This window comes from Mauremys reevesii, linkage group 8 (assembly GCF_016161935.1).
Source record: "Mauremys reevesii isolate NIE-2019 linkage group 8, ASM1616193v1, whole genome shotgun sequence".
NCBI classification, from domain to species: Eukaryota; Metazoa; Chordata; order Testudines; family Geoemydidae; genus Mauremys; species Mauremys reevesii.
Genome location: NC_052630.1, coordinates 80,968,248 through 80,987,425, shown reverse-complemented (window position 1 = coordinate 80,987,425; position 19,178 = coordinate 80,968,248). Strand labels below are relative to the sequence as shown.

At 41.3% G+C, this 19,178-nt stretch overlaps 1 protein-coding gene across 4 annotated transcripts in view; it reads right to left on the bottom strand.

Annotated features, from left to right (window-relative positions):
- The window catches only part of LOC120371091 (SSX family member 2 interacting protein), a 41,659-nt gene that overhangs the window by 21,177 nt on the left and 1,304 nt on the right, over positions 1-19,178 (bottom strand). For 3 of the 4 annotated variants that reach the window (XM_039486597.1, XM_039486600.1, XM_039486601.1), the window contains exons 2-5: positions 10,206-10,266; positions 2,862-2,993; positions 1,937-2,106; positions 1,496-1,696 (exon numbers count right to left, since the gene is read on the bottom strand). In XM_039486597.1, the coding sequence (XP_039342531.1) occupies positions 1,496-1,696; positions 1,937-2,106; positions 2,862-2,904 (414 nt within the window). In that variant the 5' untranslated portion in view covers positions 2,905-2,993; positions 10,206-10,266. Of the gene's footprint in view, positions 1-1,495; positions 1,697-1,936; positions 2,107-2,861; positions 2,994-9,408; positions 9,435-10,205; positions 10,267-19,178 lie in introns of those variants that run through there. The other variant, XM_039486599.1, reaches the window with a different exon arrangement.

Below are 19,178 nucleotides of genomic sequence, written 5' to 3'. Positions count from 1 at the left end.
ATAAAGCAACTATACCTACTTTCAAATAAGATTTTTCCATTCAGTTCATGCCATCTAAGACACTAGCAATAACTGACTGTCATTTAGCCTAACATTTTGGGAGAGGTTGGATTGTAACAGGTTATGGAGCCTCATCTACCAATTCGGTCTAAATTCAAACCAGTAAGCAAAAGTGTTGCTGACTGCTTCCGAACAGACATTGCGACAGGACAGTTGTCCTCAGGTCTCTCAGGGAAGCCAAAAACTGAATGGATATGGAGAATGAGCTATAAGCTAGCCTTTGGAGATGGTCCTTTGGAATCAGGATGAGGCATGTTAGAACAGCAACATGAGTAAGCTTGCTATACTTCTTGTGGCTACATGAAGTAATTTATTTTCTAGGGTTGAAAAATCTAGCAACACTCATAATATCCCATTTAAAGATAAACCAGCCAAATCTTCCAAGATCTTCATTTCCATAATGAATTACCACCCTCTAATCCAGTGGTTACCAAACTGGGGTTCGTGAACCCCTGGGGGTTCACAAAACGTTACAGGGGGTTCTTGGGAAAAATTCCCTAATGGCGGACAGAGCCGTCCCTAGGGACTCCGGGCAACATGGGGCCTGCAGCCAGAGCCCCTGGACTTCCAAGAGCTCAGCAGATCAAAGCAAGAATATCTATCACATTGAGAAGATTTAAACTTCAAGACTCCCTACACGAAATGGAAAGGGAGGTGGATATTTTTTGCTGTTTTTAAAATTAAATAGGCAGCTACTATTGTTTTTTAAATTATTTTGAAGAACAAGTTTAAGCTTTGTTGTAACGTGCGTTGTTTGCCTGGACTGCTCAAGACCTGAATGCTTGTATAGGAGGAACTCTTTGAGTTGGCTTCTTAAATACCTTCATGCTGTTTCACATCTGACACTCCTTGATAAAACATAGGAGCCTTGTCTTATAACAGGTTTATTCAAAGTGCTACAAGCTATGAAAGTGAGATCTTGGAAGAGTGTTGCTGTTTTCATAATATAATAAAAATACTGTAATGATAAATAATAATTAATAATAAATAGTGTGTAATAAGCATGTCATAAAAACAAATTTTATATTTCCAAGATCACTGCTTTTATAATTTATACTCAGGTAAAGGAGAAAATCCCTGGAAATATACATTTTTAGGAGGGGGTTCGTGAGACTTGACATTTTAGTGAAAGGGGTTCACAAGTTGTTAAAGTTTGGGAACCACTGCTCTAATCTAATCAATTAGAACAGCTGGTCACTAAACTGTTCACAAAGTATTCATGTCTTTATTAGAGAACTATTTCTTCCACTCATTTTTCATTACATTTAATGAGTTTTCCATCAGTTAGAAAACACACCTCAGAAAAAAAAAAACCTGTAGGACAATTAAGCCTTAATAAATCAGCAAAATAACCTTACTGAGAACTTATAACATTTGTTAGCTGAAAGTGCCACATTGCATTATGATATGAGTTAAGAGAGAATTGATTTTCTACCTTTACTTTAGCATAGCAGTTCTGCAGGTGGTCCATATCACTACCCAATTTCAGATGCTGGATTTCCACCTCTTCCTGAGCTCGGAGGTTCTTGCGTTGGAGTACAAGCAGTTCATTCATACAATTTAAGACCGATACTACATTTAATTCTTTATCTTTGCACTCCGAATAAAGAGACGGGAAACCTAATGTTGTCAACTCCTAGTAAGGGACAGAGAGAGCAATAATTGGACCAATTTCTTTCTATCCTTGAAAAATTCTCAGACAGCATACTAGGAGACATTTGTTTTTGTAAGGAAAAAAACCTCTTTGACTTTCAATTAGTTAGCAAAGGAAAGCATACTTCATGGGAATAAACTCTCTCACCCCAGAGAACACTCACACATTTCCACAACTGATTGACAGTTATATTAAATGACCCCACTTGAGAAAGTGGCTTACCCTGTTAAGATAGGAGATACTCTGTTCAACATTCTCTTCTGTGCAGAAGGCACTGAAAAAGCTGTGCATATTTTTGTACGAAGGCAGTGGCGAGCGTAGCACTTGTTGCATGTTTAAACTTGAGGGGGACATCTTTTTTTCTGAGGTATTCTGATAAGTGATTTTGCTAGCTACAATTCAAAATATTATGAAACAAGTTTAGGACTAATTATTTAAATCAATTCATGAGACTAAAACAGGATTACTCGTCATTATTTAGGAACTTTAGAAATGACATTTAGAACTATTAAGAGTCTGGGGGGAAATACTGTAAACAAAATGCTAGGAATTTGAGTTTCTACCAAAAGGTAAAGCATCAACAAGATTTTAAATAAGACGTTTTCATGAAAAAATTCCTCTCCCCTCCCAAAAAAAGATTCTCACAAAAATCATTCTAATTATTAGTTTATTTGCTTACTTGGATTACTATTTCTCATACATGCCCAAGATATGTACTGAGGATTCTTACATATTAAGTTTCATTGTACATTTTAAACTACTCCCTCACCACCCCACATACATAAAAAAAAGTCTTGCCTCTAATACATTGTTAATCAAAACACAGGATGAAAGAGAAACAGAAAACAAAAAGAACGTTACAGCAATGTGAGACATTCACTGACTGTAAAAAGCATGAATGTTTAGAATTCTCTCACATATGGTGAGTAATTTTTAGTGATAACTATTCTGTAAAACTACCTTAACCAGTAGAAATAGTATAAACATGATTATATTATTTGACATTTCCACTTAAGGAGTTAGATATTTTATGAATGAAACTCCAATCTAGCTGTTTAACAGCCTGTAAAATATTGTACCACTAGTGATCCTCCAACCTCCTAAATTAAAATTGTTCCCAGTTTTGTCTTCTAACTACAATAGTTACCTGATGACAGTGCTGGCACTGTAATAGTCTTCCAATCTCCCATAGCATCAGACAGCCAAGGTACCTGAGCAACTGGTTCAGCAGTGAAGTATTTAGTACAATTGCTGGTAAAATCCCCTACACAGGCATCTCCTAGAATAGCAAGAACATTTTAGATTAACAATATAATCTTCTAGCTGTGTTAGATACAAGTAGGCATACAAGAGATGCCCCTGGGCTCAAGCCATATAAACGTTCTATATACAAACAAATCTATGAAACCCAGTAATTACAGCACAATAAATAGAACCAATATTTAAATACAGATAGCCAGACAAGACAATTTTTGGTGCACGGTATTTAGATAACCTTAAGCTACAAATTAAGTCACTAAGCATCCCATAAAGAGGATAAAGAATCACGATGCAGAGAAACTAATCCAATTGTTTTTTATAGTGGTGTGCATCATTAGAGAAACAGTAAGACTGTTTCTCTTAAGTAGTAAGGAATTTTATAACCAATCAACATAATTTTATTTATAGAAGAGTCACTACTTGGTTAAGTACAGTTTCATTATAGACTCATCTCTGTGGGCTTATTTCCTAACAGAAAAATAAATATGTCTTCCAAGCTCTGAAATTAGTATACGTGACATAGGAGCAAAGGAGGAATATCAACCTGATGAGAAAAATTTGTATAGGTTTGAAGTTTAAAGAAAAGTCCTACCACATGGCAATCAGTTCAAGTCTTTACCTAATTTTGTATTTTTAAAATTTGAAATAACAATTGGAAGAAAAAAAATAGGGTGGGAGAGATCCCAAATATGATGAAAGGAACAAATCTATTGGCTTGGCCACTGACCACAGCATTGGCCTTCTGGAAACCAAGGCCTGGTCTACACTATGCGTTTAAACCGATTTTAGCAGCATTAAACCGATTTAACGCTGCACCCGTCCACACAACGAGGCCCTTTATATCGATATAAAGGGCTCTTTAAACCGGTTTCTGTACTCCTCCCCGACAAGAGTAGCAGTGCTGAAACACTGGTCTACAATTTCTGAGAAGTCGTCTGCTTCAGAGATAAAATGTGCTATTTATTATGTATTTTGATGTGCTGAATTCAAATATGACAATTAAAACAACTGATTGGCTACTGTTTCTAAGGTATTTAAGTTTTTATATTTTATGTCTATGTATATTGTGTAGATAGTAGAGTTTTAATCATAAATTGTAAACCTAGGTCTTTTCATGTGTTTATGGTTGCTTTACATGACAATATTTCACCTGTCCTGTTTATGTAACACTTTAAAAATCAGCAAAAGGGTTATATAAATAAAATTTATTATGAAACAAAAGGCAAAAACTATTATGTACATAGTTTAATCCTATTCAGTGTCTGCTCGGCGCTTCTTGGCTTGTCTCTTGTATTCATTAAATGGAGCATCTCTTGTCACTGTCCAGCAATAGTCTGCAAGCATTGATGGGCTCCATTTGCCCTGATAGCGTATCTCTATTGTTGCAATGTCCTAGTGAAATCGCTCGCCGTGCTCGTCGCTCACTGCTCCGCAGTTCGGTGGAAAAAAATCTAGATGAGAGTGCAAAAAAATGTATCTTTAGTGACATGTTGCAACAAAGGCTTTTGTATGCCTTGAGGAGGTTTTCCACCAACAACCTGTAGTTGTCTGCCTTGTTGTTTCTGAGAAAATTTATTGCCACTAACTGGAAGGCTTTCCATGCCGTCTTTTCCTTGCCACGCAGTGCATGGTCAAATGCATCATCTCGAAGAAGTTCACGAATCTGAGGACCAACAAAGACACCTTCCTTTATTTTAGCTTCACTTAACCTTGGAAATTTTCCACAGAGGTACTTGAAAGCTGCTTGTGTTTTGTCAATGGCCTTGACAAAGTTCTTCATCAGACCCAGCTTGATGTGTAAGGGTGGTAACAAAATCTTCCTTGATTCAACAAGTGGTGGATGCTGAACACTTTTCCTCTCAGGCTCCAATGACTGTCGGAGTGGCCAGTCTTTCTTGATGTAGTGGGAATCTCTTGCACGACTATCCCATTCGCAGAGAAAACAGCAGTACTTTGTGTATCCAGTCTGCAGACCAAGCAAGAGAGCAACAACCTTCAAATCGCCACAAAGCTGCCACTGATGTTGGTCATAGTTTATGCACCTCAAAAGTTGTTTCATGTTGTCATAGGTTTCCTTCATATGGACTGCATGACCAACTGGAATTGATGGCAAACATTGCCATTATGCAGTAAAACAGCTTTAAGACTCGTCTTCGATGAATCAATGAACAGTCTCCACTCATCTGGATCGTGAACGATGTTGAGGGCTGCCATCACACCATCGATGTTGTTGCAGGCTACAAAATCACCTTCCATTAAGGTGGTCACGGAACATGGAAACCCTAACATCACCTGCCAGGAGATTCCACTGCTGTAGTCTCTGCCTTACTCTTGGATAGTTCCAAATCCCTGACAAGGTCATTCAGTTCACCTTGTGTTATGAGGTGTGGTTCAGAGGAGGAGGATGGGAGAAAATGTGGGTCCTGTGACATTGATGGTTCAGGACCAGAAGTTTCATCCTCTTCCTTGTCTGACTCAAGTGAGAATGATTCTGGTGCATCAGGAACCGGCAGTCCTTCTCCGTGGGGTACTGGGCGTATAGCTGATGGAATGGTTGGATAATGCACAGTCCACTTTTTCTTCTTTGACACACCTTTCCCAACTGGAGGCACCATGCAGAAGTAACAATTGCTGGTATGATCTGTTGGCTCTCTCCAAATCATTGGCACTGCAAAAGGCATAGATTTCCTTTTCCTGTTCAACCACTGGCGAAGATTTGTTGCACAAGTGTTGCAGCATATGTGTGGGGCCCACCTCTTGTCCTGATCTCCAATTTTGCAGCCAAAATAAAGGTGATAGGCTTTCTTAACCGTAGTGATTATACTGCGCTTTTGTGATGCAAAAGTCACTTCACCACAAACATAGCAGAAGTTATCTGCACTGTTCTCACAAATACGAGGCATCTCTGCTCACTTTGGCTAAACAGAAATGTGTCCCTTTGCAAAATCAAACACTGACAAATAAGAGAGCACGACACTGTATGATTTCTAGAGCTGATATAGGGCAATTTGTTCAGCAGAGTGTTCGTTATGATTGCATCATCCATGACTTCTAGGAATAACATGATGCAATTCATATCATGTATGACGCAATACCAGCTTCAGATTGCATCATTCATTGTTTTGCCTAAAAAGCAAGTACTGTCCAAACCCAGTCATAGATTTATTCATAGATCCAGTCAAACCACTAATTTCTGGTTTAAATTGAGATCCCTTCCCTTTATAACTCACTTATTCTCCGCCATTCCCAAGTCAAGGATCGTACATACTGACCCAATAGCATAACTTGAAAACTAGAGCCAATCAACAATTTTAAGCATCATTTTTGTTCTCAGTGACCCAGAATTAGTAAAGTTTGACTACATTTATTTCAGAAGCATTTTGGCTGTAGAGCAGTGAAATCGGTATTACCATATCGGATTAGGGTTAGTGTGGCAACAAATCGACGGTATTGGCCTCCGGGCGGTATCCCACAGTGCACCATTATAACTGCTCTGGACAGCAATCTGAACTCGGATGCACTGGCCAGGTAGACAGGAAAAGCCCCGCGAACTTTTGAATTTCATTTCCTGTTTGCCCAGCGTGGAGCTCTGATCAGCACAGGTGGCGATGCAGTCCCAAATCCAAAAAGAGCTCCAGCATGGACCGTACAGGAGATACTGGATCTGATCGCTGTATGGTGAGGCAAATCTGTTCTATCACAGCTCCGTTACAGAAGACGAAATGACAAAGCACTTGAAAAAAATCTCCAGAGGCCACAGCAGGGACTCAGCACAGTGCTGCATAACAAGCGTAACGGAAAGTCAAAGAATCAAATGGACGTTCATGGAGGGAGTGAGGGAGGGGGTACTGAGGACTCCAGCTATCCCACAGTCCCCGCAGTCTCCGAAAAGCATTTGCATTCTTGGCTGGGCTCCAAGTGCCTGAAGGGTCAAAAACATTTTCCCGGGTGTTTCAGGGTGTATGTTGTCAATTTACACCCTTCACACCCACCCCGAAAGAAAAGGGAAAAAAATCGTTTCTCGCCTTTTTTCAATGTCACCCTATGTCTACTGCATGTTGCTGGTAGACGGGGTGCTGGAGAGCTAAACAGCAGCATCCTCTCCCCTCTCCCCGGTGGCAGATGGTACAGTACAGTAGGACTGGTATCCATTCTCGTCATCAGCCCGTGAGTGCTCCTGGTTGGCCTCAGGTGAGGCTGGCCGGGGGCGCGTAGGTAAAAATAGGAATGATTCCCGGTCATTCCCAGTAGATGGTACAGAACGGCTGATAACCGTCCTCATCATAGCAACTGGGGGCTGAGCTTCATCAGCCCCCTCCCTTTCATGTGTAAAGAAAAGCTTCTGTACTGCCTGGACTATCATAGCAGCGGGATGCTGGGCTCCTCTCCCCCGCACCGTTTAATGTCCTGCCTGTACTCTCATAGCAGCGGGATGCTGGGCTCCTCTCCCCCACACCGCTTAATGTCCTGCCTGGACTATCATAGCAGCTGGAGGCTGCCTTCCCCTCATTTTATCTCACTAACAAGTCACTGTTTCTTATTCCTGCATTCTTTATTACTTCATGACACAAATCGGGGGGACACTGCCACGCTAGCCCAGGAAGGTTGGGGAAGGAGGGAAGCAACGGGTGGGGTTGTTGCAGGGGCACCCCCTGTGAATGGCATGCAGCTCATCATTTCTGCGGGGTCTGACACGGAGCAGCTGTGCTCTCTGGTTCACTGATACACTGGTTCGCTGGTACACTAGCCCAATATTCTAGGCAGGACTGATTCTATTTTTAGATACCATAAAGGAGAGATTGACTCGGGGAGTCATTCCCATTTTTGTCTTGGCGCCCCCGGCCGACCTCAGCCAGGGGCACCCATGACAGCAGCAGACAGTACAGAACGACAGATAACTGTCATCTCATTGCCAATTTACAATGGCAGCAGATGGTACAGAACGACTGATAACCGTCTCTGCTATCATGCAAAAGCAAATGAATGCTGCTGTATCGCCTCTGTCAGCGGCATCCAGTACACATACTGTGACAGTGACAAAAGGCAAAACAGGCTCCATGGTTGCCATGCTATGGTGTCTGCCAGGGCAATCCAGGGAAAAAGGGCGCGAAATGATTGTCTGCCGTTGCTTTCCCGGAGGAAGGAATGACTGACGACATTTACCTAGAACCACCCGTGACAATGATTTTTGCCCCATCAGGCACTGGGATCTCAACCCAGAATTCCAGTGGGGGGGGACTGCGGGAACTATGGGATAGCTACGGAATAGCTACCCACAGTGCAACGCTCCAGAAATCGACGCTAGCCTCGGACCATGGACGCACACCGCCGAATTAATGTGCTTAGTGTGGCCGCGTGCACTCAACTTTATACAATCTGTTTTACAAAACCGGTTTATGTAAAACTGGAATAATCCCGTAGTGTAGACGTACCCCAAAAAAACTTGTACTCATAAGATAAAGCTGGCTGGGTCTTCCAGGAGAAAGAGAAAGCAGCATTAGACCCACAGATGCCATGCTGCCCTGGATCTAGAAAGCAACACAGTGGCATAAGACCCCCACAAGCATGGTCTTTACCTCTAACAGCTGTGCTGAGAGCCACATAGATCCGTGGATATCTGCAGCTTTAGGGGAACCAGTGTGACCAGACAGCAAGTGTGAAAAATCGGGACAGGGGATGGGGGGTAATAGGAGCCCATATTAAAAAAAAAGCCCCAAATATTGGGACTGTCCCTATGAAATCAGGACATCTGGTCACTCTAAGGATAACAGACCCACTTTCCACTCCACAGGGAGGCACACCTACCTCTCCGACGAACAATTTGGATGATACCCTCACATGAGTTTCACATATTCTTCTCAGGATTTGTACAGCACAGGTATATTTTGGTCAGATATTGTTGCAATAAACCACTTGCAGTAGAGCAGTTAAGACTTTAGACTTCAGTTGTCTACAGCAATTAAAACCTACCCTTCCAAAATGGTTGCTTGATGCATACTTAACATAGAGGTTTACTCTAGCTGGTCTGTGACTCTTAAGCCCATCTTTACAATATGGTTGGAGACAGAATTTATTTATAAGTCTTTCTATGGCACTCAAATGTGTCGCCACTAGATAATATGGCAGTGAGTTTATCCTGGAGACATCCCTGTAAATTATTTTCAAGATGGGGAACTGAAGTACAGAGGTTTTTTCCTTTGGTTTGTGTTTTATTCAGGAGCTCCAAATGGCAGCTTGGGAGACACAGAGGTGCATGCTGTAGCCCTCCTTCCCCCAGAACTTAAAACTTGGGTAAGGTTCAGGTCTGGCCCTCAGGAACTCTGGCTTCTCTTTCTGATATGTCACAGACTTCCTGTGTTACCCTGGACAAGTTATTTGGGCTCTCTCCATTTCCTGATTTATAAAATGGGGATAATAAATAAAATGATAAATACCACCACTGCACAGGGGCTGTGTGAGACTCAGTCAAATCATTAGTATTTGTAAAGTGCTTTGAGATCCTTGCATGGCAAGCGTTCAAAAAATCGAAGTATTACAGACTGAAGTTTTATTCTAAAAAAGAAAGAAAGGAAGCATAGCATAGTGTCATGGTTGAGATTTAAATCCAAAATTATTCAGGAAATTCAAAGAACAGGGTACAAGTGCCTCATTCACAGCTCCCTGCACCTTTTTAACTTTGCCCTAGCTCTAGGGCATTGTGGTGCAACCATATAATGACAGGCCCATCGTTGGGGGAAAAGGACATATTACTGGGAGAATGCTTCACAGGTGTAAGTTCACCAGGGTAAAAAGGTAAAAGACTCAGTAGTTGCAGCAAATTAACACATTTCAACTGATGCAAATGTATCCATCAGAAAACTTAGCTGTAAAGGAGTAATGGTAGAGACAATGTTATAAAGAGAGAAAATGAGGTACTGCAGTAGTGCCAACCCCAGATGTACAAAAGTCAAGAGCCAGGCCCCAAAAAGTCAAGAGATTTAAAAGAACTGGTTCTTTTTTATCTTCTGTTTATTAAGTTATTAGGGTTCATGTTTCCCATCTCTCTCTGAAACCACGAGGACTAGAAACTTTCAATGAAAGCTGAGATTCTCATGTAACCCCTATGATTTCAGGAGCAGAGTCTTTAAGAAGAGGGTCTTCCCTTCCCTTTCTCCCACCAAAATCAACAATATCTTTACCAAATAAACCCAGAATCATGCACAATACAAAGACCATATAAAAAAAATCTTACATGTTCATTTAGCTTCTGTTGGATCCATCAATTCAGATCAGGAGTATTGCCCATGGCAGTCCTGTTAATATAACAGAAAACACAAATCAAACTACAGACATTTTCACATTACTGCCATTCCAACCACTTTAATCCTCTGTCTTAGTAAGTTAGGGTGATTTCCTGGAACCGCGGCCAATGGGAGCTGCGGGAGCGGTGTTTACAGGCAGAGGCAGCGCGTATAACTGCCTGGCCATGCCTCCACTTAGCATCTGAGTGAGGGGGATGTCACCGCTTCCAGGGAGCCCCCCAGGTAAGCACCACCCAGAGCCCACCTCACCCCATCCCGTGCCCCATCCCCCATCCCACACCCAAACTCTGCTGCTGCTGGGGGGGGCCCACGGAGCCAGGTAGGGAGCCTGCCAGACCCACCAGCACCCTCCCAGCACCAGTGGGGGTCCCGAGCCGCGCATCATTGCCTGCACCCCCCCGCTTCCTCCCCAGCACCCCTGGGGGCCCCAGATAGCCCCCTCCAAGTTTTATTCACTGGTAATTTTAGTAAAAGTTATGGGCCATGAATGTTTGTTTACTGCCTGTGACCTGTCCGTGATTTTTACTAAAAATACCCATGACTAAAATGTAGCCTTACTTATAATCAAAGGGCAACCTTACAATATTTGCAATATGACCTAAAGAAAAGCTCTGTGTCATTCAAAATCTTGTCTCTTTCACCAACAGAAGTTGGTACAATAAAATATATTATCTCACCCACCTTACCTTCTCTCTCTAATACTTGCAATAGACTATTATCCGAGTCACAGCACAACCAATTTCATTTACCAAATCAGTTTTCCCTCTTTGCTCAAAAGGCAGACAGGTCTATCATGAGCCCTGACAAAAGCAGGGCCTAAAAAATCCCTACTCCTTTCACTTTAAAGGAAGTCTTTTAACACCAGCATAAATCTATTTTACTACAGTTACTGTCATTTGCATATCTGCAATGGACAAAGATCAAATTCCTTTAATTCTATGCAATCCTTACCTCAGTAAAAATCAAGTAGTTATACCAGATCCTCTCATTCATGAGAAGGGAATACACAAACACACAGAAATCCTAAACAGTCCAAATGTCAGCCAGCATAGCAATGTTCGATGATTGGCCAATTGCGCTTTATTGATGTCATATCGGGGCATCAATCCCCAATGGTTCACAGCTAGGATTTCATCAATAAACAACAAAAATCCCCCTCTCCTTTTTTTTTTTAAACCTTTCCTCCTATTTTTAAGTGATATGTAAGAATACAGAGACTTCAGCTGCAAAGGCAGCTTGGGAGAGGGAAGAACGTTTTAACATGCCTCCTCCCTGCAAAGTGCCAATATTCCCTTTCAGCAGCAGTTTGTAACTATAACTGAGTTTCTACGAGAAAAATTACATTGCAGTGGAAGGATGTATCCCATACCATCACACACAATTTTATGTTTTCTTAAAAATAAAATATGAAGTTACGGAGTCATAATTAACACTATTACATGATGTCACAGTGTGCATTAATAGGCTAATGGTGCTTTTTGGGGGTGGCCAAATGCACTCAGCTTCTGCCACACAGTGCATTGAAGACATTCTCTTACTATTGTTTACAGTGACATTGATAGGAAGACCCAGGAAATCTAACCCAGTGGGATTAGGCGCAAGCCACTTTCAAGAGTTCCTATTCCTGGATTTCAGAATGGATGGGGGTGCCAGGAGGAAGACATGCAAATGGAAAAGGAATGGTATACTGAAGTCCTGAAAATCCAGGTGTTTTCTCCCCATGCCTGAAACAGAAGTCAGATCCTTGTGTCTTGGAAAACTCATCAGAAGCGTATAATAAACCAGACTAAAAAACAGCAACTTGAAGGCCCACTAAAGGGAAATCTAACCTCAAGGTCTAAAATTGCTAAACCACCAGCAAAAGGCATCCGAAATTGTTATGCAGCATCAGGAGACCTCGCTAAGTCTCCAAAAAGTTACCATCTCTGAAAATGGCCAGTGTTTTGCTACTAGAATTATCTTCATTGTACAGTTTCATCTTTTTACTGGATTTGGGGCTGAATGCAAAAGAGTAGAGTGTGTCAGTCCACTTATGCACAGGAGAATAGCGTGCTCGTAGCATCTCCATGTGCTCACATCCTTTCATTGACTCCCAATGCCAGTTCAAGACCTTGCTCTTGATCTTCAAAGCCATCAACAGATTGAGACCCAGCAACCATATGCTCCTTCCCCCATGTTGCTAATATTGTGTTGAGAATATGGTCACCATTAATATTTTTAGTGAAGACTGAAGCAAAATACACATTAAACACCTCAGCCTTCTTGATGTTGTATCATTAGCTCTCCTTCCCCCCCAAATAGTGGACCTATACTTCCCTTTGTCTTTCTCTTGTTCCTAATGTAAGATATAGAACCCAATGTCAGCAATGTGTTCTTTGTGCATGTTCTGAGCATGCCTGTGCTAAACTTCCTCCCGCCCCGCGGGTCTCTTCCTCAGATCCTCATTCACATGGGAAGAGGGAGAGAGATCTCAGACAACCTCAGAAAGGCAAGGCATGCCCCCAGAACCTGGCTTACACGGGGAGGCAAGGAAAGAGGTGTCATCCCCACAAATGGGCAAGGGACCCCCCCAGATCTCATATCACTAAGGGAACAGAGGCTCAGATCCCCACAAAAGACAAGCCCTCTCAGAACCTGGCTTCCAGGAGGAACGGGTTGTCACACCCCTGTAGGTGGGCTGGGAGTCCCTAGATCATGGCACACACACGGTGGAGGATGTATGGCTGAAAGGTGTCCCATCCCTATTCTCCTCCAGTGCCTCTGTCATGCACCCCCATGTCCTCCATTATAGTATCCCACTGCTCCCCTTCCCTCCCACTGGTCCCCATCCTCCCTCTGATCTCCCAACCCCTTCCCCCCATTCCCTCCTATTCTTCCACCCCAATCACCCTCCCTACCCACTGAGCATTTGCTTGTATAGTTTTTTCCCCCTTCAAAAAAAAAAAAAGTTTCAGCACCTTCTGAATATTCTGCTGCACTCAGATTACGTTTCTCCAAAATAAAAATACCCCTTTAATAGTGGCACAGTGACGCAGAGGCCCACTGGTGGTGAACTACCCTGCGTCAGCAACTCTTGTCAGACCTGACACACTCATTACACCTAGTACACCATTGCCATGATATATACCCAAGTAGTAGCATGTAATATCACTGGAAAACTTAAAACTGACTAATCCTAATCATTAATATTTTTGCGTAATGTATGAATGAGGTGTGTACAAAGCATTATGGACGTGTGCTAGATTTATGTTCTTGAAATGCGTTTGGCAAGCAAAGCATAAACCCAGCCTGCCCCAGACAATGGAATGTGTGTTTGTGTGTCTGACCAGCCTGGCCATCAGGGAGAGACAATAAAGGCACATTTACATAAAAAGCAAACAAAGCCATCACCTTAGTGAGTGGGGGAAAGAGCTCTGGCAGGGGTCTGAACCTCAAATGATAAGCAATTGAATCAACTAATTGTATACAATATTACTGTTATAAAAGTGTATTGAGTAATGTATTTTATGAAACCCTGTGACACACTGGTGATGACCATAATGCCTCATATGGTGATAAATACTCACTAATATTATGCTTTAAAGTCTAAACACAGGGAGAAACAGAATTTCCCCCAGACAAGAGAGAAGGGATATCTACCTGGCTCCAATGTAAAGTAAGTATTATAGAATCAAAGCAATAGAACAAGGGTCGGCAACCTTTCAGAAGTGGATAGATAGGTAAGGGATAGATAATAAGATAGTAAATATAATAATGCCACTATATAAATCCCTGGTATGCCCACACCTGGAATACTGCATGCAGTTTTGGTCGCCCAATCTCAAAAAAGATCTATTAGAATTGGAAAAGGTAGAGAAGGGCAACAAAAATGATTAAGGGTATGGAACAGCTTTATGAGGAGAGATTACAAGGACTGGGACTTTTCAGCTTGGAAAAGAGACAACTAAGGGGTGATATGAGAGATCTATAAAATCTATAAAATCATGACTGGTGTAGAGAAAGTGAATAAGGAAGTGTTACATAACCCAAGAACTAGGGTCACCCAATGAAATTAATAGGCAGAAGGTTTAAAACAAACAAAAGGAAGTTCTTCTTCACACAGAATTCAGCCAACCTGTGGAACTCGTTGCCAGGGCATGTTGTGAAGATCAAAAGTGTAAGTGGATTCAAAAAAAGAATTTGATTAGTTCATGGAGCATCAATGGCCATTAGCCAAGATGGTCAGGGACGCAGTCCCACACTCTGTGTCCCTCTAGCCTCTGAATGCCAGAAGCTGGGAGTGGACAACGGATGGATCACTCGATAAATTGCCCTGTTCTGTTCATTCCCTCCGAAGCATCTGGCATTGGCCACCGTCAGAAGACTGGACACTGGGCTAGCTGGACTATTAGTCTGACCCAATATGGCCATTCTTATGTTCTTATATACAATAATGATTTAAAATGGAAAGCAGATCTATAGTCATAAATTAGTTTTATGAGTTCAATGTGTGGCACAATTTAAAATTATATATAGTAGCTAGATTACAGGGCTCACAATATACAACATATAATGCTAGTTGTTTGAAGCACACAGATTTTCAATGTCAAGTTTGAACTTATGTAGACTGCTACTCCTACTCAACTGAGTTTTCAGAACTAGTTAAGGCAAACTAGTGTCAGAACATAATAGCTTTTCATAGTACTGCAATGTAATCAGATTACACCATCTGGTCGCTCAACACCAGATGGGCAGTTTCACAAAAGTAAAATAAAATATAAGTTGTTCAGAAAATTCCTCTCCAAAACTAGTTCTCTTCTCTCTCAGAAAGTTTTAATTTTTCCTGATGTCAGAACTACTCTACAAAAAGAAAATACTCAACTTCAACCAGCCAATGAATATCACAAATATAAACAGTCACTCCCCCAATATTTTAGTCACTATATTTTGCAGAATGCAGTTATGTTGCAACTTGTAAATTGCCTCACAGAAAATACACAGAAAGCTGTTCATAAGACAGAACAAACAAACAAAAATGGTAACATTTATTTAAAATACAACACTATTCCTTCTGCTAAGATTAAATTCCAAAAGGAGATGTAAAGCTGCTTAAAGCTTTTACATTTGCGTAGTAATCCCCTCCACAGATGGCTGTTATCCAGATGAAACAAAAACATATCAGCCTATGGAAATTTAGGGCACACAGAAGTCATTCAATTACAACTTTATGTCTATCTATCAAAATGCCTTAAAAAATTGGTTTTATTTTTTGAAAATTCAGGTTCCCCCACCCCTTTAAAACTTGACAGCTGCTCATTATTTTACTGCAGATTTTAATAATCTAGTTTGCAATTAGTGCTAACTATTTTAAAAGTATTTAAGTCTATTTTCATTATAGTTATAATAAAAAGTTACTACTGGATAGTCAAAAATGGACCCCAGAAATTCATAAACCCTAGTTTACTAGTTGATAACTATTTAACTTAGTGATGTCAGTTATATTAAATCACAGAAATATGCATGGGTCATATTTTGCCAACACTTTTCTACATTCAGAGTTTTTAATTAAGGAGTTTTATGTGTCCCTCTAAGCTATTCAAACTCGTCAACGTTAATTTAAAAAAAGCAAACAACAAATTTTTCAGCCTGCAGTTCCGTAGTATTCACTCAATGCATCTGTAGATTATGGTCTTGCGAGCCAGCCCCATTTTGGAGTTTGGGTACCCATACCATAATGCCACTATATAAATCCATGGTATGCCCACACCTTGAATACTGTATGCAGTTCTGGTTGCCCCTTCTCAAAAAAAAGATCTATTAGAATTGGAGAAAGTACAGATAAGGGCACCAAAAATGATTAGGGGTATAGAACAGCTCCCATATGAGGAGAGATTAACAAGGCTGGGACTGCTCAGCTCAGAAAGAGAGAGAATGGGGGGATATGACAGAGGTCTATAAAACCATGAATGATGTGGAGAAAGTGAATAGAGAAGTGTTATTTACCCCTTCACATAATACAAGAACCAGGGGTCACCCAATGAAATTAACAGGAAGCAACTTTATAATAAACATAAGGAAGTACTTCACACAACACACAGTCAACCTGTGGAACTCATTGCCAGGAGAAGAAGTTGTGAAGGCTAAAACTATAAGTGGGTTCAAAAAAAGAATTTGATAAATTCATGGCATATAAATCCATCAGTGGCTATTGGCCAAGAAGATCAGGAACCCAGACTCTGGGTATCACTAAACCTCTGACTGCCAGAAACTGGAACTAGATGACAGGGGATGGATCACTCGATAAATTGCAATGTTCTGTTTCTTTCCTCTGATGCACTGGCCACAGCCGGAAGACAGGATACTGGACTAGATGGACCATTGGTCTAATCCAGTAGGTTCATTCTTATGTTCTTATTTTGCATTTCTCAATTTTATTTACATGTCAAGAAGATTTGCAATTTAACAAGTAAAATGTTCATTTGAAGTTGACCAGCTATACACCTACAATCACACAGAAACACATACATTTATATACAAGGGGAAGAGATAGCTCAGTGGTTTGAGCATTGGCCTGCTAAACCTAGGGTTGTGAGTTCAATCCTTGAGGGGGCCACCTAGATATCTGGGGCAAAAATCAGTACCTGGTCCTGCTAGTGAAGGCAGGGGGCTGGACTCAATGACCTTTCAAGGTCCCTTCCAGCTCTGTGTGATAGGTATATCTCCATACATTATTATTATTATCTGGTAAAAGTTAACTCATATGCCTGAATGTTAGACAATTGCTCCATCATGTTCCTAGCTCCTTACACCATGAAGTTAGAATATCATTAAATGCTGAGCTGCAAAAAGTTAGCCCCGCCACGCACACCCACTTTCACTAAGTATATTCAGCACTCTTTTCATACAGCATCATCTACTATTGCAAGATTCAACCATGCCTTTTGCCTTTACAGATGACTGATCTTTTCTTTTCACTCATCCAGCTCCCGAATCTTCATCCTGCCTTGAACATACCCAGTTCACCTCCACATTAACATCCCTCTACTATGAGAGCATTACCATCTCCCTATTAGGTATCTCTTTCTGGCCCTATTAGGCAGCACTTGGTGGCCATTTTAGCATTTTTAATAGCTTACCATGGGCTTTACGGTATTGAATCTGATATGATATATTTAGTCAATCTTCTCTTCTGACTTTTACCTCATCCTCAATCTTGGGTACCTAATTCTTTTTGTTTCTCTGTATTCAAAACACCTACTACATGTGACTAGCACAAAACATTCTCCTTCCACTATACCTCACTTTAATGATCACCAAGATTTTAGCATTGGTACTTTTCCATTTAGTCCCCGAACACTCCCTGAGCCTTCTTTCTGAATTCAACTTTAAAAAAAAATATTTTTTTTTGCTTTTCCTTTTAATTTTGTTTGCAAGATATAGATAAGATATTTTCCTACCTACCTAGGTCTTTCTATTCTCCAGCCCAAGTTCTACTCACTTCAAATACCAAAGGTCTGTCTCTTGCTCCCCCATTTCTCCATCTCTCCTGTGTGGAAAAAAATCCTGCTTCCATGCTACTCCTTCCCATTTGATGATGGCTTCAAACGATATCAAGTCCCCTCTCAAAACCACTTTTCCTCCTGGTTTACTACTAAGAATGTCATCTAATAAAGTCAATTCCTACATCATGGACCTCCCATTCTATTCATAACCAAACCATTCCCCTGAAACTTGAGCAAGGTGTCCATCATACCTACAGGAAGGACATACTGGATGCTACAAAGTTACTTATATTTATTTGCATGATAGCCTGGTAACTGAAGTGCTCTGTATGACTAAAGATATACAAAAATATATTAAAATGGTCTTGCATTGTAATTTGATCTTAAAGAATTTACTCTGTATCTTACAATAAATAAAAAGAAAATCCTGATCAACAATTATTATTTTTAAAAAGCAAAACAAGGGTCAAGATAATGCAATATAAACACCATGGCCTCCTACAACTCCTGATTTCCAATGTTAAACCAATTTAGCAGCAAAACCCAGAATTATTTTGCAAATTCACAAGTCTCTTAAAACAGATGTAAGACCTTCACCAGCCTAGAAGCATCTGCTACTTTCAGCTTCCCACAGATCAACATGTTGGGCCTGATAGCAGGGGTCCAGCTAGCAACCTGAAAACTGTACACAGACTAGATAATCCAGTACAGCGTCTTCCCTACCAATTACCCTGAATCTGACAGGGTGTGCACATCAGGATTTACAAGATCATCACTGACAGTTGGTGTAGTTAGAGCCTAAAGCATCAACAAAATGTTGCCCCTGAGAAATTGGACACCATGGAATAGATCTTTACCACTCCACCCTGCTTCCAAACATGACTGACAGCGAGGGATACAGAGGTTGGGAACACAGTACTTAGTTATAAAGCTTGGAACAGCAAGGAAAACCCACAATACAAATAAAATTCACATACACTCACACAGCACTTAGCAGCCTCCCTCCTATCCACCCCCAGATTAAAAAAAAGAGACAAGAACAGATGCTACATTGGCACTTTCAGCGCTACTGCTAGGTGGTTATGCAGTTCAGTCGCCCACACTAGCCTAATTCCCTAAAGCAATTACAATACTGTGTTTGGAGACAGTTTGCAGGGCCCTACCCCAACACAAACCATGTGTACCCCAATGCCTGCAAACTCTCCCCATGTGTGTGCCCACTACACGTGCATTCCCCACTGCCAGGAGTTCACGCATCCCCCCTGCCTGCAAACTCCCCACCCCACATGCACACATCCCCACCATATGCAAACTCCCCTCCCCCTGTGCATGCACATCCCCCCCCCAAGCTGCCACCACATACTAAGTCCCCCTACCACCTGTAAATTCCCCCTTGCAAACTGTGTGTGAACGCACATCCCC